Source organism: Thunnus albacares, chromosome 16 (genome assembly GCF_914725855.1).
Source record: "Thunnus albacares chromosome 16, fThuAlb1.1, whole genome shotgun sequence".
NCBI lineage: Eukaryota > Metazoa > Chordata > Actinopteri > Scombriformes > Scombridae > Thunnus > Thunnus albacares.
In genome coordinates this window covers 21117965-21141009 of record NC_058121.1, presented here as the reverse complement: position 1 = coordinate 21141009, position 23045 = coordinate 21117965, and the positions used below count along the sequence as shown (strand labels likewise).

Below are 23045 nucleotides of genomic sequence, written 5' to 3'. Positions count from 1 at the left end.
GCTGTCAGAACTTTCACAGTTTAGTCAGTTTTATATATTATGTACATGAATATAGCTTTTTAACTGGCAGCTGTGTAACTTAATGCGTCCTGTCTCATCAGCTCTGTTTTCATCTGTCAAATTTAGAAGCAGGGGAGAATGTTTATGGGAACTTGAGCGGTGCAGAGCTCTACCTCTGAGCTTCCTGTTGTGGCTCTCTATTGCACTAAAGTCAAATGACTTACAGAGGAGTCGTGGAGAATTTATTTTACTACACTGTGATGTAGACCTGACTTGACCTCATTTTCTCAACATTTTGGCTTTTTTTTTTTTTTACGCACATGTAGCATGTCAGAAATAGATTCACTTTACCGGATGTATCATACAACATAAGTAGTTTCTCTTTGCAAAGGGGAAATTTGCTCCCCCTGACAGATAAGAATAGTTTTCACAAAGTCGACATAAGGGTTCTAGTGCGTAGTGAGGAAACAATCACTAAGCATTTAAGTCAGTGACCCTGTCCAGCTCAGCATTAAGAGGATTTGTCATCAACATATGATCAGAAATTATGTTCATGTCATCTGCTGTTTATTTTCAGTAGATCACTTTCCATCTGTGTCATCACATCATCTCTTGCCCCCTCCCCTCCCCCCTCCCCCCTTATTTCCCTCTATGTGTTTTTGTAGCTATTATAGAAACACAAATGCTGCTAAAAATGTCATGTTTTCTTACCCTAAATGTAGGAATAATCTGTGGGACTTTCTGCTTATGTAGATAAATGTTTTAAGTCTGAGTGTTTTACAAAATTTCCCCTGTCCTTAAGAAGGAACAACTTGCTTTTTGTTCCCTTGGAAAGAGCAGATCACCTGAGCAGAAGAAGTATCTGAGACTTTGTCCTCAGAAGCAAATGAGTTCTCAGAAAATCCCCCTGGAGTCCTGTACAGGTCTATAGCCCAGTAAATGTTTACAGCCCCGAGGACAATTACGGGCAAAGTAAGTACAGTACATACCACTATTAGACTTAATCACTCAAGGACATTTTCTAAGTACCAGTTAAGTGTTGGCTCCTGTTTAACTTCATAATCGGAAACAGTTGCTGGTTATTTCAGGTAATTCCTTTCTTAAAAAAAAATCCTGACTTTTGTACACTCATCAGTCAGCTGACAGGGAAATCTTGTACTTCCCAGACTCTGGTAACGTTTCCTGCTTATTATGACACAGCAATGACACTAATCTGTTTCTGGAAGATATTCCCATCTTGGTAATATACATTTCCTCCTTAAAAAAAAAAAATTCCTTGGTATTTCTACCCAGCGCCTTGCTGCCAAAGTGTTAAGCTGTAGTTCCAGGGTAGGGTGGAATTTTTAGTACAGTATGTTCCTCTTATGCCGCCCAGGGACTTTCAACAAAGTGACTCAGAGACCCAGTGACCTCGCCCCAACAAGGAAATCCCAGAGTGTTCCAAAGGGGCTGAGTGTGATCATTTCATGTCTGTGTATCTTTCACAAGTCTGGGTGATGACTCTCTGTCGTCGTCATTTTGTGTAAGTGAGAGATGATGTTTTTACTGAGTGAAAAGGACACGAGTCAATGCTTACATAAAAGGAAACTCATGCTGAGTGGAGGAAACACACCAAGTCAAAGCTTTTTTTTTTTATATTGATAAACATCTTTTTATTCTCAATATCTTTTTTGTTAATAGTGTTTAAATTCACACAATATATTTACAAGTACAAAAATAATATCTCTGTATTTACAATATATTACATGAATGATCTGGTATATACACATCAATATATATTTATACAGTTTATGGAGCGACTATACAGAGGTTATGGTCATTGCTGTAATGCCGATCTTGGCACAGGAAGTTCTGTGATCCGGACCGGACTTGACCAAACTGGACGCCTTCTTCATTCTTGTTTGAAGGGCCAGCACCTGTGGACTTCCTGGATGCGGGGTGTCCCTCGTCGGGGCCTTGGCTAGGCAACCCTGTAGCAGCTTCACTGTCTTCACACCACCAGAAGAGGGAGGTTTTTTTCTTTACTTTCCGAATTTTATGTCATCGTACAGCTGCAGGAAAGAAAATTAAAAATGTTAAGACCCCATATCACATGATTATATGAAATCTTAGGTGTATGAAACCAATCATAAATCTGCTGTTCAGGATCATAAACTGACCTCATCCTCAGAAAGGTCCAGATCATCCATGTCGCTCTCTTCTGATTCGCTGTCGGGCAGCTCTCTCAGCTCTTGTGCCGTCCTCTCGTACAGCTGGCAGCGGATCTCGTCGTTCTGGCGGCCATAGGTGAGGTGGTATGGCGTGAAGCCACCGTAGTTCAAGCTGTTAACGTCGGCGCCGAGGTCAAGGAGGCGACGGACCAATGCCTCGTTCTGGAGATCTACGGCCAGATGGAGCACCGTCCGTCCGCTGCACTGTTCCTATGGGAAACAACATAAAGGATTGATGTTAGGTTCCTGCATGAAACTCAGCTTTTTTATATCCTGGCTTTCTATTTAGAAGCTGCATGTAGGATTCTTGTGTAATGAAACCTACCTGTGCGTTAATGTCTGCGCCCAGCTGAATGAGATTTTCCACCAATGAAATGTAACCATTAATGGACGCCAAGTGGAGACAGTTGTGTCCTAGAAGAGAAAATCAAGAAAAGCTCAGTTAATAACCAACTTCACCAAACTGCCAAAGTGGCACAAGACCACCATCTGTGTGTATATATGGGTGCTATTTTGACTTAATGCTTACCACTGTAGTTGGGGAAAGACACGATGGAGGCGAGGTGTTGCTGGCAGTTCTGGGTGAGGACGCCGAAGGAGGCGAGGGAGCCCCTCTTACAGGCGATGTGGAGAGCCGTGTTCCCACTGTCGTCAGTGAGCCTGGGGTCACAGCCGGCCTTCAGGAGTCTCTCTACCAAGTATGGCTGTTCTGTGATCACTGCTAAGTGGAGTGCAGTCTGGGGAGAGAACATTTAGAAGATATATTTAATTATTATATTGTCTGATTGTAACAGAAATTTGTGTGTATTTTGAGGAAGGTGAGGATTTGTATTGAGCTGATAATCAATCATTTAGGTTTGATTTTGGTTATTACCTGTCTCTGGTGGTTCTGTACATTGAGGAAGGAGTGACTGTGAGACAGTTTGATCATCTGAAGGGCATGTTCACTTGCTTCATGAATGATGGCCAAGTGGAGAAGCCTGTGGATAGGAGGGGAAGGGGGAGGGGGAAGAAAAAAAAGAGAAAGAGGTTAGTTAAAATAGTGCTTGAAAAAAAAAATTACGCACGGAGGAAGTGGTTCCAACCAAATAAGAAAGGACAAAGCTTGAGCAGTGGAGCGTTTCGCAAGAGTGGAGTTTTGTCGGGTTATTTCCACCAGTTGTGGCTTGACACATCTGATGCTTTATCAGTTACTGGCAGCGGGCCAGGGACTTTCCTAAACGCGCAGAGCGAACTTTAGCCCCGCCCCGACTGCGCTCTCAGCCAAAGTACACACACACACACACACACGCACACACACACAGAGTACGCTCTGCGTTGCACGCACACACAAACACACACACACTTTTAAAGAGCTCTTGTTTTCGTGCAACTCTCGACATTTTCATGCGTATTTTTGCACTTTTTCACTTGACTACCAATGCAATAAGTTTGAAGTTTAGTTGGTGCGCTTTAGTGCAAAAACATCCACTTAAATCAGGCGAAAGGCTCACACTTGCAAATGCGTACTTTGCAATAATATTAATCCACAGAATTTTCACTTACGTGTCACCATCTTCTGTCACTACAGCTCTCCAGGGCTCGTAATCATGTGTGCGTTCCTCCCGTATGTTCACAGTCATGTCCTCAAACTCGTTCACCAGCTCGTCCTCTTTAAGGGAATCCAGGCCGCTGTCAAAACGGTCCTCTTGGCAAGGCAACATTTTCCCATGTTTGGGCTCCATGTTGTCTAAGTTATAATCCATTTGATCGTGGTTATGTACTCTGTGGACGTCCATGTTGACTTTGCGACTGTCACAAGAAACAGCTCCGTCGTTATCCAGAAGTCAGTGCAGAGTAATGCAGCTGAGACAGGCGCACTTGGTTTTGTGCGCTCGGTGGGCGGAGCTTCGGTGGGGATTTCCAATTACTTATCTTAGAAAAAGCAGGGAAATCACACAGAGCTGTGCTTTTGTGAGAAAAATCCCCCCCCAAACAGACTCAGAATGAAAACTTGTAATTTCCTATTAGACACCTTTTTTCACCTGTGATGTAGGTTAGGGGACATTATTATTTATTTCAATGAATGAGACATGATGTGCATGAATGGGAGGGAGACGGCCCCTGACAGGCTCTTGAAGAATTCCCTTCTGCTTGGGGAAATTATCTGTTTCAAGTGGCTAACCAAAGTGGCATTGAATGTTTTCCATTTCGTTGCTTCTGGCCTAAATTGGCCAAATTTGGAATTAGTTGTAAAAAAAGAGACATTCATGTTTCTAATATTAAAGGTTCACACTAATAATGAGCTACACCTACAGTAGTTACCACAGTCGCTTATCATATAACTGGTCTGAATTCTGTGGTTGTTGTAACCATACAATCAGTTCATTTGAATTTACTTGCAAAGGATATTTATATCTTTGCTCCACATACATTAGGTACAGTCTCATACACATGTAAATACCAAAACATATTAGGAATACATTTTATTTAGATAAAATAGTGTGTTTTTAGATTTGTGATGTTTCTTTCCATGATAAAAACATATTTATATGTATGCATGTACTGCATGTAAGGATGTACTTTGTTTAGTCATTCATTCTACCTTAAATGTGCATTCTCAGTCAACATCAAATACTTCTACAGTTTCAAAAGAGTTGATAAGCACCTCACTACTTTCATTCTATGATTAGGTCTGCCAATATTAACCCTCAAGCCAACATAAAATTAGTTTTTTGTGAACTGCATATGGGAAAATAGTGCATGATCTGTAAAAATGACAACAATAAAAAAAAAAAAACCTACAATACAGGATTTCCAAACTTCTTTATAGGACAAATTGTAATTACGCAGCACACTGAGTGCAGAGGAAGAGGGGAAAGATTGTTAACTTTCCTCATGGAGACTCCCTTATGAAACCAGCACTGCATGTTCCACAATAGGATGTTCTGGACTTACCGGTCTAGCATTGCACATGCTCAACATACCTCTGGAGGTGAAACAAATGCACAAATTGGCTTTGATCCTGGAAAACACTGTGTTAAATCATGCAGAAAATGTGCAACTTTAATATGATTTTTTTGATAGGGATTTTGAATACTTTCTTGTTTTTATTCAACGCACAGTGCATGTGTTGAGTGGAAAAAAAATGTTTTGCTGAAACTTTCCATGTGATCTTTTTGTTATCTTGTTTGCATTTGTCCCTTAGTTGCTTTAAGGCAAGTCTTAAAGAGGAAATTCCTTTCTCTTGCGTAACATTGAGGCAAAGTGCGGGACAGTGCTGCCTGTCTGTGCTGCCCTGACATTTAAGGTAAAATTCCCAGGATCATTTCTGTTTGCACTGTGAAAGGTAGGCTCGGCGAAAACATAGCAACAGTTTCCAAAAGCAGCGAAGCATTCACATCTTTGTACGGCAATTGTCAGTTGAGATTACACTATACAAAACAAACAGTCATACACACACACACCCTGCAGGGCTATGATGTCAGGCTACTGTATCTGTCTGAGTGTCTGTGAGTGTGCGTCACATCAGAAAAACGTCACTCGTACATGCACACTCTCTCTCCTCTGTGTGCCTTGAATTCCACACATTCTTCAATCCCTGCCAAGTATCATAATGAGGAATCTGGGGACAAACTGTTCTTGCAGCCCTGTGTGTTTTTTTTGTTTTTTTTGTTTTTTCTATCCCCTGTTGCCAAGATTGCGTGCTTGTGTATGTAAATGGTCGGATATTTACCCCACATGGGAAATACTGGGACTTCCACTTTACATAGTTTTTTTTTTTCTTTTCGTAAAGACTGTGCAAGTGCTCTTGCCTCCACTTGCTTCGTGTTTACTGCTGGTTGCCATGGACACCAACCGCTGGGAAAGCACTGACGCCAGTTCAGAGTCAAGTGCTGTACATTGCCCTCTGTCTGTGTGTTGGTAAAGCACCACTTATCTGAGTCTGTATAGTGCCTCAGGGGATATCACGCCCTGTTGATGAAGTGCTTAAGTCATGAAACTCACATTTTCTTGATGGACCAAGTAACACCAACCTCACCCAGTATTCTTTGAAAAGTCAGGGGGGGGGCCCGAGCGATTCTCAGTTGCCAGTTTATTAAGTATACCTAGTAGGGTGTGTAAAGTGTTAGAAGCAACTCTCAGAGTGCAATACAATTCAATTACACTGCAAACTTCAGCCTCCAAAAAAAAAAGTAAAATATATGTAAATCAACCTCTCTGAAAGAGCTTTCACAAAACTGAGCGTTATTATCATAACCTATGAAGATAGCATAATTGCAGTATTGTTGTATTAGACTGCATTAGTTGAGTATGTTAGGCTGGGTTTGAACAAAGCGAATGAGTGCACAATAAAGTACAAAAAACAGTAATTCAAAAAGAATTCTGTATATCCATTTAAAAAAAACACTCAGTATGTAAAAAAGCTAATTATATAATGATTTCAATAATCAATAATTTTCCATGCTCTCATTGCAGCAATCATTTTTCAGTGGCCCAATCGGTAGGTTTCGTAGATTTAAATGATGCATTACGAATGAAGTGTTTCATACAGTGATAGCATGACATAAGATGAAATACATCAGATGTGAAAGGGGGGAAAGGGCAGGGGAACAGAATCAAATAAAGTACTAATACTGAAATTACATCACGGCTTATTTGTGAGATTGAAACGCTTGTAATTTCTGGAAACTATCTATTTACACTTAATGGACTTGTATTTTGGGAAATGTGCTTATTTGCTTTCGTGCCGAGAGTCAGATGAGAATATTGATACCACTTATTATACAGCCTGGAGACAACTAGCTTAGCAAAACTGAAAGTTCACCCCCCACTGGAAACAGGGGGAAACAGCTAGCCTGGTTCTGTCTAAAGTTAAAAAAAAAAATTTAAATGCATAAAATCATCTCTACAAGTGAGACATGTTGTATCTCTTTTGTTTTGTTTTGTTTCTTTGTCTTTTTTTGTCAATCTGTACACAAGCAAATACAGTGGCGATACAACATGTTTAAAGGTGTATCTTATGTTTGAACTTTGGAAAGAGCTAGTCAAGCTGTTTCTGTCTGCTTCCAGTTTTAATCTGGGCTAAGCTAATAGCTAATAGCCATGCTCCTGGCTCTAGCTCCATAACTGGCATACAGACAAACATATATGTTGTTTGTAACTGTTGGTGCGCAGAGGTGATATGATGTGTCATTTCTGAAGCTTTAGAGGTGTAAAGAGCGAGGCTTTCTTTTTCTGTCAGACAAAACATGTATCTTAGTTGTAACTGTTTGGGTACAGTGATAAAATGTGTCAATTATGAAGCTTTACAGGTGCTGATATGTCTATTTTTGAACTTTGCAGAACTTTGCAGGCTTGCTGTTTCGGACTGCCTCCAGTCTTTAACCTGCGCTAAGCTAATAGCCTCCTCGCTCTACCTGCATAATGAGAGTAGGTACAGTAGTGAATAAGCATATATGTCGAAGCTTTAAATGATTTATTTGACCAAGCACATTTTTGAAGTGTAGGATAAATTTAAATTAAATTTTTATAGTGTTTCTATAAGTAGAAGGTCACGCTGTGTGAGACACCTGGATGATTTGATTTTGAAAATGTGATTTATGTCACTCAGTCATATCAGTGATCTGCACCCAGCTGTCTAAAAATAGCATCAGCTTCCCAGATGTGTGCTTGTCATTCATGACAACTTCTCTTCTGTTTCAAAAGGAAGTTGTCACTCCATTATTACAGTAATCTCTCAGTGGACAGCTAACCTCAACCAGTCCATTACTTGTGTGGGCCCAGTGTGACAAAACAGTTCTACACCCACATTATGTTTTCACAGTGTGTGGCTTGGTGAAAAAAGGAGTATTTTAGTATGGCAAGTTCACACATGGCTGTTTTCCATGGCTTGTATTAAATAATGGGTAGGCATGCTCGCTGTGTAATGATATGAGTCAGGCTGTTCTTGCAGAGGGACTTCACCACAGCCAGGCTTTATGAAAAGAAAACATTATAGGTGGTTGTTATCTAATTACATGCCAGTACACGCCTGTCACAGTACATGAGACACGATTTTAATGAAGAGAGTCATGAAGATAAGAAATGGAAAAAGATCATGGAATGTGTGTAACCTTTACTCTCATGACCTTATTCAATGATCTCATTTATTGAAAAGCAAAGGAAAAAAAATACAAGTTAACTCAGTGTGTTTCCAGAACAAATAAAACAGGTTTCCATACCTGTAAAAAGTAATTCCCTAACAGTGGCATCTAATGGTCATGAGATTTTGAGAGTATGAAAGGTGGAAAAATCTCTATGCTATAGCTTCTGAAAAGGTGACTGAAGACATCAGAGACGCAGGCTATCGATTGAAACTTTCAAACTGAGGTGAAAAACTATGAGAACCTCCCCTTTCTTGCCTCAGTTTCGCGCTGAATGTGCAAATGCATATTTTTTTTCGGGGAAGCGTAGGTGTTTTTCGGAGAAGGGGTAATACCTTTATTTCCCTCCCCAGGCATTCCCACGGTGTACATACATACATATAGGCTACACACACCCACGCACAGTGGGATTAATTATATGCAATGTGATCTGTTGTCCTACTGCCCTACTGCAACCAGGCATCTCTCATGGACATAGTATCACTATGTGCTCCAAAGTTGATGGTTATATTTTATATAAGCATGAAAACACATTAAAGGCTCAGTTCATCCAAGTTATATATATTTAAAAAAATATAAAAAAAAACATTTCCTTCCTTACTTCTAGTGGTATTTGACGATACAGCTAGTTTTGGTTTTATTTTCAGATATTTTAAGATGTTTGTTTCTGAGATATCTGAATTTCTTCGATGGAATAGTTTGACATTTTAGGAAATGCTGTTGTTTGCTTTCTTGCCGAGAGTTAGCTGAGAAGATCAATACCACTCTTATTTTAAAGTATAAAGCTAGAGTCAGCAGGTGATTAGCTTAGCTTAGCATAAGGCCTGCAAGCTAGGGGGAGACAGCTAGCTTGATATTTAGCATTCAGATATCAGAGTGGTATTGATTTTCTAATCTCTCAGCAAGAAAGTTAGATTAGGATAATTTCCCACTATGCTTTTAAACTAATGATTATACAGTGAATTTTTTTTTTCTTTTGTGAAGTCAAAATCACAATGTGAAAAAAAGCTGACATTGCTCAGCCCCTGTGGAAACACTGAAAATAACCACAAAGCATATAACTACACGCAGTTAGCGAGCCAGAAGGACGGGAGGATCTCAGGTTGTGCACATGTAAAACCGAGAGCTCAGTAATGCAACTTGATGGGTTTAAACATGATCATTAAAATTTAACAATAAAGGAGGAATGCTAATGTTGGGGATTTTCAAACACGTTGCTTGGCCGCAATTCAAATACTTGCTGCAGCTCTCTGAACTAGTTTGAGATCCAAGAGAGACTTTTGTGTGAGGTGTGAACAGAGATAGCTACAGTAGTTCAAAGGAGAAAAGATAAAAGCATCAAGCAACTACTTAGTTGTCATTTTTTTTCAATTGGAGGAAGCAAGTCTTGTTCAAAAGCGAGTCTTCTTCAAAAGTCAAATCAAAGTCAATAATCTGATCGCTGGGTTTGTTCAGAGAGATCGATTCTCAGATACAGGACTCTCTTCAACAATATGAGACTGTTTGAAAGGTTAAAGTATCTTTTGAAACAACAAGCCTCAAATCATATCAGAATTTTTTTTTAAAAAAGTAGAACTTGCAGCCTATGTAAGCAAATATGGTTTGAGGTCATAGATTAACATTGATTACACATTGTTATCACAGTGCTGACTGCCATGTAAGTGCACATGCAAAGCGTTTAAAACAACGCAAATGATATTGCACTCAGAAATTCTTCCAGGGAGCAGACATAGTTTTACACAGCTTTAAGTAATACAGTTGCAAGGGACCTTGAAAACAGGCCTCTTTTGGTTTTTTTCTGTGCTTCTTGAGTTTCCTCTACATTCCTCTGTGTGCAGCTGTATCGATTGTCTATTGTGTCAGCAGTCTGCGTAATCCTCACCATGTGAGATTATCAGACAAAAAAAGCTCAGTATTATGAAATAAACCACAAAAACAGTCCAGACTTTCTTCCTCCACACTGTACTGCCCTAAATACAAATTAGGCCAGTAAAGTTTCCTGACACACTCACAGCAGTGTGAGAAAGGACCTGACGGTTAGCGTGATCCACACCACGGAAACAGTGACAAGCTGTAGTCAACTGAGTAATATTTGTCAGTCTCTCTAATATTCTCATATGAATATATATATTTTAGGAGTTTCAAGCAGGCTCTCTGTCTGCTCTGTCTGTGTACTTGTGATCACAAGTAAAACTGTAGCTTCTTGTTTTGTTTGTTGATTACATCACAAGTGTTTTTTAATATCTTAGATACTTGATGCTCATTTTTACAAGTATATAACTGTTATATATATTAATTATAGCATTAAGTATTAATATATAGAGAGCATTTATGTTCATTATTTCTTCATTAGCATTCTATTTAAAACCTCTTCATTCATATATTAGTTTAATAATTGTTAGATTGTTTATTTTCTTATTTCATACCTGTCATTTTATCATTATCATGAATACTTGTAGTTTCAGTTGCAGCATAAACGAAACTCTCCAGGAATGGTTTAAAACTTAAGGCCTGAAAAGCTGTAATTTCACCACTCAGTAAAGATCTTTATCGCCTTCATGTGGTTGAAATGTGAATTGCAGATCATGAGATTTCAGGTCCTTCTCAGTGTCTCAGTCCTTCTCCTTATCAGTACACAGCATAAAAAGACTTTTACTATCACTCTTAGAAAATATATAAAAATAGAAGTGGGATATATGGATAAAAACCTCACAGTATATGTAATTTAACATTGCCCACAATGACCTAATACACCTAATACACAGAGATTTTAAAGGGATAATTACTTAGATGTGATGCTGTGGCGAAATATATGTTTATTTCGCCAGAACCTAAATATAGAAAGCCAGTAATTGCCAGACATAAATATGTTAAATACTACGTTTGGTATTTTCTTTTTAGATACTTGACAACAAGGGAATTTAATTCTGTAAAATTAAAGTTAAATCACAGTTAAAGTATGATAGTGTATACCAATAATGAACTAACTGACCCAATTATAAGAAAATATCTATCATTAAATACATGTGATATTAAGAGGAACAGATGGAGGTGATTCATTTCACAATGGAAAGTTTTGGTTAGAACATCAAGTGAACTCTGCCCCAAATACCGTGTTCTTTGCCGGAGTAAAGTCAACTTTTGTTTTTAAATTGAAGCACTGAAATGTTTTCTACTGATATACTTGCTCATTCAGCTCACACACACACACTGTACTGTATACTGACGTTCAACTGTCCATCACACCAGTAAACAGCACCACGGCTCCAACCTCTCCAACCCCTTGTGAGTCTGTCCATCAACGCCAACCAGGTGAATGAGAAGAGAGTCAAGCAGCAAACCGTGACAGCTTTGGCCCCGAGGTGCTTGAATCATCTGCCAGTCAATTCGCAGAGACTTTTTGGCAGCTCTTCAACATCTCCCTGCAGCTGTACAAGGTGCCCTCACTGTGAAAACCTTCTGTCTGTCTGTCTGAGTATAAAACAGTGCTGGAAGAAATATTCAGATCCTTTACTTAAGTAAAAGTACCAATATAGCAATGTAAAAATAATCCATTACAAGTAAAAGTCCTGCATGATAAATCATACTTAAGAAAAAGTACATAAGATTTCACAACAAAATGTAGTAAAAGTAGTGGTTTGGTCCCTCTGACTGATATATTACTATATATGACATCATTAGATTATTAATGTTGAAGCATCAGTGTTAGAGCAGCATGTTACTGTTGTAGCTGGTGGAGGTGGAGCTAGTTTCAACTACTTTATATACAGTTAGCTAGTTTAGTCCAGTGGTTCCCAACCTAGGGTGCAGGCCCCTCCAAAGGGTCAAGTTCTGTTTTCAGTTTTTGGACTTTTTCTCTAATCTTTGATTTTAGGTGAAATATTGGATCATTTGAACATTTATTGAAATGAAAGCATGTGAGAAGTTAGGAGGGAAAAATCACTATTTGGTGGAGCTGTTAACAACTCATAGACATCTGAAATGTGACCCCGACTACACACTGCTTTTTTGTAAAATGTCAAAACCCGAAAAGGTTGGAAACCACTGGTTTCATCATTAACAATGTGTTGTATTTTAAAAGCTTGTTATGTCAAATCTTCATGTAATAGCTTTATTTGTACAGCAACTTTCATTCAAGAAATGCTGCTCACAGTGATTTACAACAAAAGAAATTACATGCATCAAGCTGCTGCACATGATAAGGACATAAAGAGAGAAAAAACATCAACATAAGATGGAAAATAAAACCCATTTGATATCTTTAATAATAAATAAGATAAAATAAAACTTAAAGTATTTTGTCATGTGTACATAATCTGTAAATCGGTGCCTAAGTCTCTAAAGCCGGAGGCATAACAGAAACTCCCTTTTCCCAACGGACACAGACTCACCACCGGTCTTGATTAACTGAGATAAGCCTCTTTCAGCTTACCCCAGAACATCTTCCCACTGGTTTAACCTCACTGTGGGTTTTATCTGTGTCAGGCACAACCCAAAGCTGCCCCCACAAAGAAACCACCCTTAGAGGTGTTTCATCTGAAAAGTAACTAAAGCTGTCAAATAAATGTAGAAAATACAATATTTCCCTCTGAAATGTAGCGGAGTGGAAGTATAAAGTAGCATCAAAAGGAAATACCCAAGTAGGACTAAACACATCCTCAATCATGAGTCAGCACATACGCATGATGCTACCTCTGCTTCCTGCTGTCATTCTTCCTCAACACATTCTACTGTATGTATGGACTCCTGTAGATTTATCAGTATCAACTTATATTTTCACATCTTACATCATCATACTGCCGTAAAATTATCTTTATTCAGTTTCTTATGTTCTGTTTAGTCTTAAGTTTTTATTTGCACAAGTAACATAATTTGGTGCCACTGATAAGTCACCCTTTATAAAGAAGTTAGAAGTTATAAATAATAGCTGTATTCATGTTAATGAATCACTTACTAATTATAAACCGGTAATCATAATAGTTTTCTAATAAGCCATCAGCAAAACATACTGTGTTGTCTGCAATTATACATGTTAATGAGTTATTATTGAAGGCTTCATGGTGGGGTCTTCATCATGAACTTAAAAGCTAAAAAGTCAAAGGAAGCAACATTATTAATGACTTATAATACTAATAATTTATAAAACATTAGTAGATGATTTATTAACCATTAATAAAGCTATTAGTTAGCTTATGTGACTTATTAGAGAGCACTATCCATGATATATTAGTATTAAAATAAGAATTGTGCTGGTGAGAAAATCATAAACGTGTAGGCCTATGACAGCATCACAGACAAAATAAAACAATACAACAATGACAGCTAAAATTAACAAAGCAAAACAAAACCAACAAAAGAACAGTGAAATAACTACAATAACATCTCCTATACACATTTTTTACAACTTAGCCAACAGCCTATGGATTTGGTTTGCAGTAGCCTACCTAATGTATGGAAGTTAACCCTGGTTGTTTATATATATTTTTTAATTCTTTGTATTGTTCTTTGTATTTGGTCGTGGCCACGCACCAGAGTTTATCAGTGAAGTTTTAACTCCTTAATGTCCAAAAAGGCCTCTTAGATCTGCTGAGTTAGGCTGTTCCAGACTCCACGTTAAGGTTTGATCAAGCTTTTGCTGTACTGGCACCACAGCTTTGGAACAGTCTCCCAGTTTGTATTCAGTCTGCTGACACTGTTTCTGCTTTTAAATCCTGTCTTAAGACACATTTTTACAGACTTGCCTTTTCGCCTGATAACATCTTTTGTTTACATAATAATCATTTCTGTTGTGCAACCCCCTGATTTTGTAGTTTAATAGTTTCACTTGTTTTACCTACAAATAATAATAATTTGTAACTTTCTTTTATACGTTTTTTTGACTGTGTGCTTGTATTTTTCTATTTATATTTGTGATTGTTTTTTATGCTGTCTATGGAAAGTACAAATAAATTATTATTATTGTTGTTGTTGTTGTTACTATTATTATTATTAGCATTAGCATTATTAGCATTATTATTATAAGCGAATTAAGTATGATGTAAGGTTAATAATTATTACATTTCACGTACATACACCTCAAATACCTGCACACACAGTTCATATCAGGTGTTCAGAAGAAGTCGAAGAAACTACAAGTCCCTCAAATCTTCCTGCTTCAGTTAGTTACCCATACAAACATTTGATTGGTCAGACTCAGTAAAGCTGTCTCTGATTGGTCGACGGTAGCCATGTTTGCATTTCCAGCTGTCTAGATGCGAACCAGCTAACCGGTTAGCTGTCTGAGCTACATTTGGCTCTTTATTCGGTGTAATAGTTAACTAACAGCGCTGCCACCCCGTTAACACCGTGTTATCTGTAAGTCGCAATGCCGGTTCACTCCCGGGAGAAGAAAGAAAGTAACCACGAAGAAATGGAGGTGGATTTTCCCGAGCAAGACGGCAGCAGCACAGACGAGGAGGACACCGTTAGCTCGTCCGTGTCTGAAGATGGAGACAGCTCGGGTAGGAAAAAACAGGCCTTAAATATCAACACACAGCTAAATTCATCAAACACGGTTGTCTGTCAGATGTTGGTCCACCGGGACACGTAGTTTCTGTCAAACGTTAGCTGTCACTTTGTCCAGGGAGCTGTTGCTGCAGTGTTGAGTGGAGATGCTACTGTGTGATGTTGAGGATTGTTGTTGTTGTTGGGTAGAAAAAGCAGTTGATGTGGAGGTGATGCCCAAGCTGTCATGTCTTCATGTGAACAGAGATGGATGATGAGGACTGTGAGAGGAGGAGGATGGAGTGCCTGGATGAGATGACCACCCTGGAGAAACAGTTCACAGACCTAAAGGAGCAGTAAGTTTCCTTTCATGTTGTTCCCAACGAAATAAACTGCTCACCTAACTACTGTCACCTAACTACTGTCTGGCCAACGCAACAGGCTGAAGAATTCTTTTATAAATCAGTCTGTCCTGTTGCTAAACCAATATCAGTGTGCTGCTAACTGAGATCTGAGTCCAGTGGATATAATGTGATTGTCATGACTGTTTGATGTGTTTTGTACGTCTATGAAAAGTGACATATGTCAGGTGAGATGACAGCGATGATGCCATCTCACCTGCCTTCTTAGGATACCCTCATATAGACCACATTATCCCTGTTATCCTCATAATATCCTTAAAATCTGATGTATCTGCGCTCAGACTTCCATTTAGCTGGAGCCTTCTCACAATAACGGTCTGCCATATACTCTACACCGCTGTAAAACTGGTTGTAATCTTAGTGAGAAATGTACACCAGTCGCTAAGCTAAGTGCTGATAAATATATTAGCTGCTGTTGCTCCGACTCAGTCTGCCTTACCAGCCATTTGGTATGTAACATGCCATCATTTGGAAGTGAAATTGTGTTTTGAAAATGTCTTTGGCCGGAAATATGTCAAACTGTCAAACATTATCTGAAAAATCAGTCAAATAACTTCACTCACACTGGAAGCCATGCCACAGATCTTGAGAGATAAGGATTTGATTTTTGCCATTTGCAAGACCACCTCACAACTCTCCTCTATTCTGCTGCTTGTGCTCTTTTCTTCATTGTCTATAGTTTCTGAAGACCTGTTGAGTTCCATTCAAACTACTATATTATTTTTATCATGCTTAGGTTGTATAAGGAACGTCTGAGCCAGGTGGACATCAAGCTGCAGGAGGTAATGGCTGGTTGTGCACAGGAATACCTGGAACCTTTAGCCAACCTGCAGGAGAACATGCAGATCCGGACCAAAGTGGCTGGTAGGTGCCAGTAACCCTACAGTCATCGCTGTCACATACTGTCCACATATTTGGGGTACCTTAGGGGAGTGACGGGGACCTTGTTATATAAAGTTAAGAAGGGCAAGGTTAAAATTACCAGTTATATGTCAAGTGAAAGAAATACTCTTGCTGTTTGAATTCTTTTAGTGCCTATGCCCCTGCCTGTTAAGAAAAAAAAGTCACACAAGAGGAGTATCTGCAAGGATATGGAACTAATTAAATATGCTGCTTTGTCACTGTCTAAAAACAAATTCTCATTTTTCCTGCTGGCCTCCTCAGATCGATTTACCACTAATGCTTTTTGCAGGGATCTACAGGGAGCTGTGCTTGGAATCAGTGAAGAACAAGTATGAGTGTGAGATCCAGGCTGCCTGCCAGCACTGGGAGGTGAGAGGTCACCAAATGAGTCAGGGGTTGTGTAAGGTTTAGGTTTGTGTTACCTCTACAGTGCAGGAAATGTACTAAAACATTGGACGTTTGGATGTTTTGTCCCAGTATTTCTGGAGATGAATGATGGTTTGTTTTTCTGCCTGTGTTGACCCATGTGCCTGCCTGTCTGTCTTCCAGAGTGAGAAGCTGCTGCTGTTTGACACTGTGCAGAGTGAACTAGAGGAGAAGATAAGAAGATTGGAGGAAGACAGACACAGTATTGATATTACCTCAGGTACCAATGAGGGCTTCAGCCCACAGTTGTCTAAAATATAGTTTTTGATCCGTTCTCATCATTTAGTAAATGAAATGTCAAAAAAAACAAACATCCTGTCAGTAGTTGAGCCCACAGTGACATCCTAAAGTTGCTGACTTTAGGAATCAAAAACCCCAAAACAAAAAATTATTCAGTTTATATTGATATGAAATCATTCTTGACATTTGTTAAGTAGTAATTAGCAAGTATTTGGTATTTTCAAATATCTAAAACAATTATTACAACAACTGTTAAATTGGAATCTGCCATTTGACAAACTTATTAATTAATTAATTAATTAATTAATTGTTCAGTGCTCATAACAACCATACCTTAAATACAATGTACGATTAGGGACATTAATGAATATGAGTTATTGTCTATAAAACAGGTTAAAATATGAAATGCAGATATGTGACATGAACTGCAGAGCTTCTCCTCTCTCTAATCTGTTTTTGCTTTTCCAGAGTTGTGGAATGATGGATTGCACTCACGGAAAAATAAGAAAAAAGACCCATTCTGCCCCGTCAAGAAGAAGAAGCCTGTTGTTGTTTCCGATATCCTTTTCCATTGTCCCATCCTCGCCATCTTTGTCTTATTCTTCCCGTCATTCATCTGCAAAACATTACGCTGCAGCACTTCAGCGTTATTCTGTTAAAACAGATGTTTCCTGCCACTTCACTGCACAGTTTTCTTTAACCTCTCTTATCACGGCCTTATATTGTTTACATGCTGCAAGATCTGGATATTCTTGAAGACTGGACCGCAATAAGAAAGGTATTACACTGAGAATAGGAAAAAAAAACAGGTTGACTGTGGATGTAGATGTTAAGTTGTGGTTTGACCTTTTGAGTTGTGTTTGCTTCCCCCCCCTCCCACAGGCGATGGCGTCTCTGGGGCCGCACAGGGTGAAGGTTGATGGTAAGAGTTTCTCCTCGTCCTTGGTTACAGTCAATACCTGGCTGAGTGCAGCGATCGACCCGCAGTCACATTCAGTTAAAAGTGCTCAATACTTTCAGCTAAAAGTGCTCAAGTTCATAGTTGAATAGGAGACAATTTGTCCTCACCCCACCTAACATCACTGTCTGTTTTGCTTTTTCACCTCTTCCTCTCACTGCGCATTGACTCTCAATCTGTCTTCCTCCTTCTCCTACTTTCTTTTTTTTAAACTTTCTGTGCCCGATTGCTTTTTTTCATTACCTCACTTTGTTGTTCTCACTTTCTGGTCTCCCCATCTCTTCCCCCTTTTTCCCTTCTCTCTTTTTCCCTCCAGTCCCTGCAGCCAAGCCTGACAGACATCACCATGTGGCACGCTCAGAGGACGGTCGGCTTTTCTATGACAACCAGTGGTACTGCAGGGGACAGGCCATCTGTATCAACAGGAAGGACGAGTACCCGACTAGGTGCGTGTGTGGGAGTGATGGCTTTGAATTGCAGCCTATGTTTGGTAATAGCATCAGCAAGTTTCAATACTAAACAACGCATGTACTCATCTGGAAATGTGTGTTTCTGACACATTGTGAGAGTCTGTGTGACTTAGAGGAAGTGGTCACAGGGTGGTTTTTTTTTTTTTTTTATAATGGAAATGATCATTTAAACAAAGAGAGATGATGTGAGTATGAGGTTGAATGATTGTGATTTCTTTGTGCGTCCTGCCCTGTGTGTTTTCCAGGACAGGATGTACAATGAATAAAGAGGTATGCATTCACCACCACTGAGGGGCAAAACAAACACAACAGGTGGCTGCTATGAATGAGTAGAGCTGTGGAACCGGTATCTGTGCAACATACCAGACAATCAGTAGTCTGTGGACATTAAAATTAAGCCAGGAATTTCCAGACATATAATATTCTTTTGCACGCACATTACAGACAGGTGATAAGTTAAAAAGGAAAACCTGAATAAATGAGTGGAGAACAATAAATGCAGATGCTTGAACACCTGCAGGAATATTAACACTTCTGCCTGCTGCACCAGTCGTTAAAACCTGTCAGTGAAATGAATGGTTCAAAAAGTGCAGTTTCACCAATTGTGCTGCATCAACAGTGCACCCATCTTTATGCTTGGTTCTGGATATGTAGCGCTTGTGTTATTAATTCGTCACATTTTAAATGTTTGATCAGCAGTTATAGGTTGTCTCATCATCAAATGTCAGAAATGTAATCAATGATTTAGTTTAGGGCACAACAGACTTCCCAAAGTGTTCCGTAATAAAGGATAAAAGATCATAAACACACACATCACTCTAGGAAACCATTTGTATGCATGTTGTTTGTTTATTTCATTTGATAAGTTTCAAAATACTTTATTCGTCCCTCAAGGGGCAATTTGAGGGAAGCAAGTTTGCAAATAATAGTACACGTACAATTCATTTACACACATAAAGACAATCTTAAAAATACAAATATGATAATGTTAGAAAGTGTTAAAATACACAAGGATTATTGGCATGTGTGTGCCTATCAAAAGTGTCAAAAGTAGTGCATCTGGCCATTGAAGGTATGTCAGACTGATTGCATTAACAAAGATGTGAAATTATATTTCAGTTATTTGTGGACAAGGTGTAAATTTTTTTTCCATGTTTCATGAAATCTGTGTGCTTGTTGTTACACAGCCCCTTGGAAAATATCACCTCATGTTGTTTCTGTTTTCTGTTTCCTTTGGCAGTCTGTAAAAACTTGCCTGAATTCTTTCTGAATCTGCACAACAGCTCATTTCCATTTTAGCCCTGTTTTCAAGTTTTTTCCCTCCCATCTGGGAGCACAATGGCTGATTCTGACTGGTGCATATTTGCCACTTGGAGGGAGTAACCATGGAGTACAATGACATCACTCTATACTGTTTGTGAGGATTGTGGTTTGGTGTTTCGCTAACGTTATTCTGTCTTTTTTTCTTTTTTTTTTATGTGTCGTGCAGTGCCATCATCACCACCATCAACAACGATGAGGTGTGGTTCAAACGACTGGATGGCACCAAGTCAAAGCTGTACATCTCCCAGCTGCAGAAAGGCAAATACACGATCAAACACTCATAAAAACACACTGACACACACACAAAACCATCATCTTTGCCATGTTTCTCTGTCTCTTTTCCATGTTGTATCTTTATACATGCTTGCCATAAGTACGCACACACACACACACACACACACACACATACACCTCAGTTCACTCTCTCTGTGTATGAGTAACAAAAAAAAAAGAAACTGTACAGAAACAAATATCAACTGACCCTTCTCATTTAAGGAGACGATCTTCTCTGTAAATATGTATGTATGTTGATATTACCGACAAGGTCACAAAGTGTCATTTTCTCTGGAAAGGAGATCAATGCAAAGTGCTGCTAAAAACGAAGGGAGATAAAAAACCGGAGCAGTAGCGAACTGTGAACCACGGAGCTCAGTCGCGTGCCTTTCTGAGACGAGACGATGCCTCGGCTGGGAAAAAAAAAAAAAAAAGTCTGGAACTATCAATGCAGCGAAGCCTTACTCTGGACTGGAAGTGGGTCAAAGCGGGTCAATGAATGAGTGAGTGAGAAGCCCCGATCCAGGTGAAGATGTTGTCAGCGGTGTGTTTGATTTTGCCTCCCCAGACTCACCAGTTAGACTTGAATTTCATGCTCCACAGAGCCTAATAAATCTGTATTAGGATCCCCAGGGACCCCAGTTTGAGAGAATGATTTAGAAAAAAAAAAAAAAAAAAAATTGCACAAGTGTCAATATGAAGATGGAGGGTGAAAGCGATGATTAATCAATTTTGAGTTAATGATTATATTGTGAACGTAATTAGATAAAACCTTTCTTCAAAACCCTCCCCCGGGTTTTGTTGAAACCCACAAGGGGGAGCCACTGTATTAAATGATCTCTTGATGTGTTGATGTTTTAGTGTAATTTTCACAGCACTACATTTTTAAGTTCAAACCCAGGCCACCGTCCCATATGCACTGAGCAAAGCATAAAAGTTGCAAAAAAGAAGCCTACTGTATTTTAAGTATACGGTAATGGGAGGTGTCCTGTACATTGAGACAACTGCGTGTTTTGTGTTTACATCACTGTGATTCTTTCCTCTGTTTCCTGTCATGTTACCATGTGTCTGATAGTGCCTAGAACTCAACATTTAAGGCAGGATCTAGGCTTAGATGGGTCAGCTCACCTCCACAGGTTCGGACTGCATTTTCTTCTGTGGTGGCGGGATCATGACAGCCTTAAATTTGTTATTCATAGTGCCATTTTCATTTTTTTTTTGTCTTTGCCGAGCCTTTTTTTGCGTCCTCCCGTCTTAATTCATCCTCCTCAATTGTCATTTCTTTTTCTCTTACCTTTGTCTTCTTCCTTGCTGTCAGTAAACATGTTCCTCAACATTAATGTACAAAGAGAAAGCAAGGTTAAGGGATTTTCTTGTGTGTACAATCCGTCCAAGTGAACCTTTTTTGTGTAAGTGTATATTATGTTTAGATCTTGCTTTGCATTGTATTTACGGTGCTTTAAATTTTCACCGTTGCATACATATTTCAAAGTATTACCTGCCAACAGTATTGTAAAAGAGAGGTGCTTGCAACATTATATCATAAACAGAAATGTGACAATGTGGCATCCACCGAGCAGAACTTCTGATAGTTTGTTGCAAGTCTTTTGTTTTTCCATTTCTACTTTGTTTTTATCTTTTTATGCATCGTGGTTCCTCTTCCACATTAGAGGTAAAAAGAGAAAACTTGTGACATTGTGCCAATGCATGTACAGCTAATTAAAGATTTTTGTTTGTATCATTTGAAGAGAGTCTAACCTGCACAGAAACAATTCTTTTTATTCCACATGCAATAGAGAAAAGAGAGTCTTTACATGAGTGGAATTGTGTTTCTACTGTACTTTTCTGCTTTCTGGCTGCATTTTTAGCAAAAAAGGATATTATGTGTGCATTTAGATGACTAAAGTATCAACCTGCCCTGCACAGCTTGGGTCAAGTTAATATCTTTTTTTAAGACTTAAGAGCTTTGGATAAAAAAAAATATCTCAGCTTTGCATAGAACTTAAATATCCTTTTGGATTTGCCCTGGCATGCACAAAAAACCCAGATACAATCTTATATAATGCTCCTGTGTAAAAAGGGAGAAAGTCCCTGACAGTGCTCAACCCAAAGTCACCCCGGAGATTCGCTGAACCCTGCTGTGACAAAAAAAGTGGCTTATTTGGAAGAAAAATGCTGAGCCAGTCCTATTTGATAATGGCTCTTTGGTCTGCTGTGCTGTTCAACCTTTCAGTCGCTTATTTCTGCCAGAGGGCCACTCACTAGATTAACACCACATACCGGTATTGATTCAGGATCTACGCTGATGTACCATTTTCTTGCCCCCCCCCCCCCCCCCCCCCCCGACTGTCCATCTGCCTGCCCTCAGGCCTGTACAGACACACCTCATGCAGAACCACTGGAACCTTTGATTGATCTATCGGAAATATTGATCAGATGTGGCAGTGTAGCCAGAAATTCGAATGAATCAGTTCAAAGGCTAATCGGTTAAAGTTCCTGGTGGTTCTAAATGAATGTACTGTACTTCCATAATTTACCGCATGGTCACATAAGGTCAGCACCATGAAGTTTATGAAATGTTTAAGCTCTTTCAAACCACAAATGCCTCCTTGTGCCTTTGTGTTGCACTACCATGTTTCTGGCCAGAAGGTGTCAGTATTGCTCCACAGTTGAGAGGCAGCTACCTCTGCACTAGATGGGAGGAGGGAGGTGGTCTGAGAATCTGGGGCACCCTGCTGCTGAAGCCTTCCAGCTGATGAGAGAGAGAGAGAGAGGAGGGATGAAGGCACAGTTTGATCACAGCTCGCTGGCCACGTCTGCTACTGCAACAGAGAGAGAGAGAGAGAGCGAGAAAGAGGAAAATCCCCATCACCGCGTCAAAGGCAGCAGCAGCAGCGGCAAGCAACAGGGATGTCTGTCTCCCTACACGCCATGCAGCATCTCTCTAGAGCATTCCTTGGATCTGCTTGTTCTTCAGACATTCATGTGAATGTGTCCATGCACGCATGCGCCCTTGTCCATGGTCAGAAAAGAAAATGCTTTACCCTCCCCGACATTCACCTACACACTCATAACAGAGAAGAGAAAGGGTTTCCTTGTTAGATTTCTGTCTAATGTTATCTGTGGCGTCGCTGGTTGAACCTGGATGCTTGGTTCTGGAGGGTTCTAGGAAGCTACTACTGTGATGAGTCAGGTCCTGACGGATGAGAGGC

The 23045-nt window shown here is 39.5% G+C and overlaps 2 protein-coding genes across 4 annotated transcripts; one reads left to right on the top strand and one right to left on the bottom strand.

Moving 5' to 3' along the window:
* Positions 1–1682: 1682 nt before the first annotated feature.
* Positions 1683–4067, bottom strand: LOC122965667 (NF-kappa-B inhibitor alpha-like). The gene is made up of 6 exons (XM_044329826.1): positions 3756–4067; positions 3085–3190; positions 2740–2947; positions 2536–2624; positions 2160–2420; positions 1683–2051 (listed from the first exon to the last, which is right to left on the bottom strand). Exons 1-6 carry the CDS (start codon positions 3986–3988, stop codon positions 2022–2024), a joined length of 927 nt encoding a protein of 308 aa, XP_044185761.1. The 5' UTR covers positions 3989–4067; the 3' UTR covers positions 1683–2021.
* A 10469-nt stretch (positions 4068–14536) lies between these two features.
* LOC122965490 (breast cancer metastasis-suppressor 1-like protein-A) lies at positions 14537–21584 on the top strand. 3 transcript variants are annotated; one of them, XM_044329600.1, is made up of 11 exons: positions 14537–14835; positions 15084–15174; positions 15977–16104; positions 16433–16512; positions 16693–16789; positions 17278–17367; positions 17523–17587; positions 17692–17731; positions 18084–18213; positions 19727–19818; positions 20133–21584. In XM_044329600.1, exons 1-11 carry the CDS (start codon positions 14700–14702, stop codon positions 20186–20188), a joined length of 1005 nt encoding a protein of 334 aa, XP_044185535.1. In that variant the 5' UTR covers positions 14537–14699; the 3' UTR covers positions 20189–21584. The 3 variants fall into 3 exon arrangements, with proteins under 3 accessions (XP_044185535.1, XP_044185537.1, XP_044185538.1); XM_044329603.1 differs by having other exon boundaries at positions 14746–14835; positions 15029–15174; XM_044329602.1 differs by having other exon boundaries at positions 19727–21584.
* The last annotated feature ends 1461 nt before the right edge of the window (positions 21585–23045 follow it).

What these genes read in the sequence shown, in the direction of transcription:
- LOC122965667 (XM_044329826.1), bottom strand. Translation starts at nt 3,988, where the DNA reads ATGGACGTCCACAGAGTACATAACCACGATCAAATGGATTATAACTTA. An exon ending in GCGCAGACATTAACGCACAG is followed by an intron (nt 2,421 to 2,535) that starts GTAGGTTTCATT and finishes TGTTTCCCATAG; the next exon opens with GAACAGTGCAGCGGACGGAC. An exon ending in TGGACCTTTCTGAGGATGAG is followed by an intron (nt 2,052 to 2,159) that starts GTCAGTTTATGA and finishes TCTTTCCTGCAG; the next exon opens with CTGTACGATGACATAAAATT.
- LOC122965490 (XM_044329600.1), top strand. Translation starts at nt 14,700, where the DNA reads ATGCCGGTTCACTCCCGGGAGAAGAAAGAAAGTAACCACGAAGAAATG. An exon ending in GAAGCCTGTTGTTGTTTCCG is followed by an intron (nt 17,368 to 17,522) that starts ATATCCTTTTCC and finishes CTCTCTTATCAC; the next exon opens with GGCCTTATATTGTTTACATG. An exon ending in ACTGGACCGCAATAAGAAAG is followed by an intron (nt 17,588 to 17,691) that starts GTATTACACTGA and finishes CCCCTCCCACAG; the next exon opens with GCGATGGCGTCTCTGGGGCC.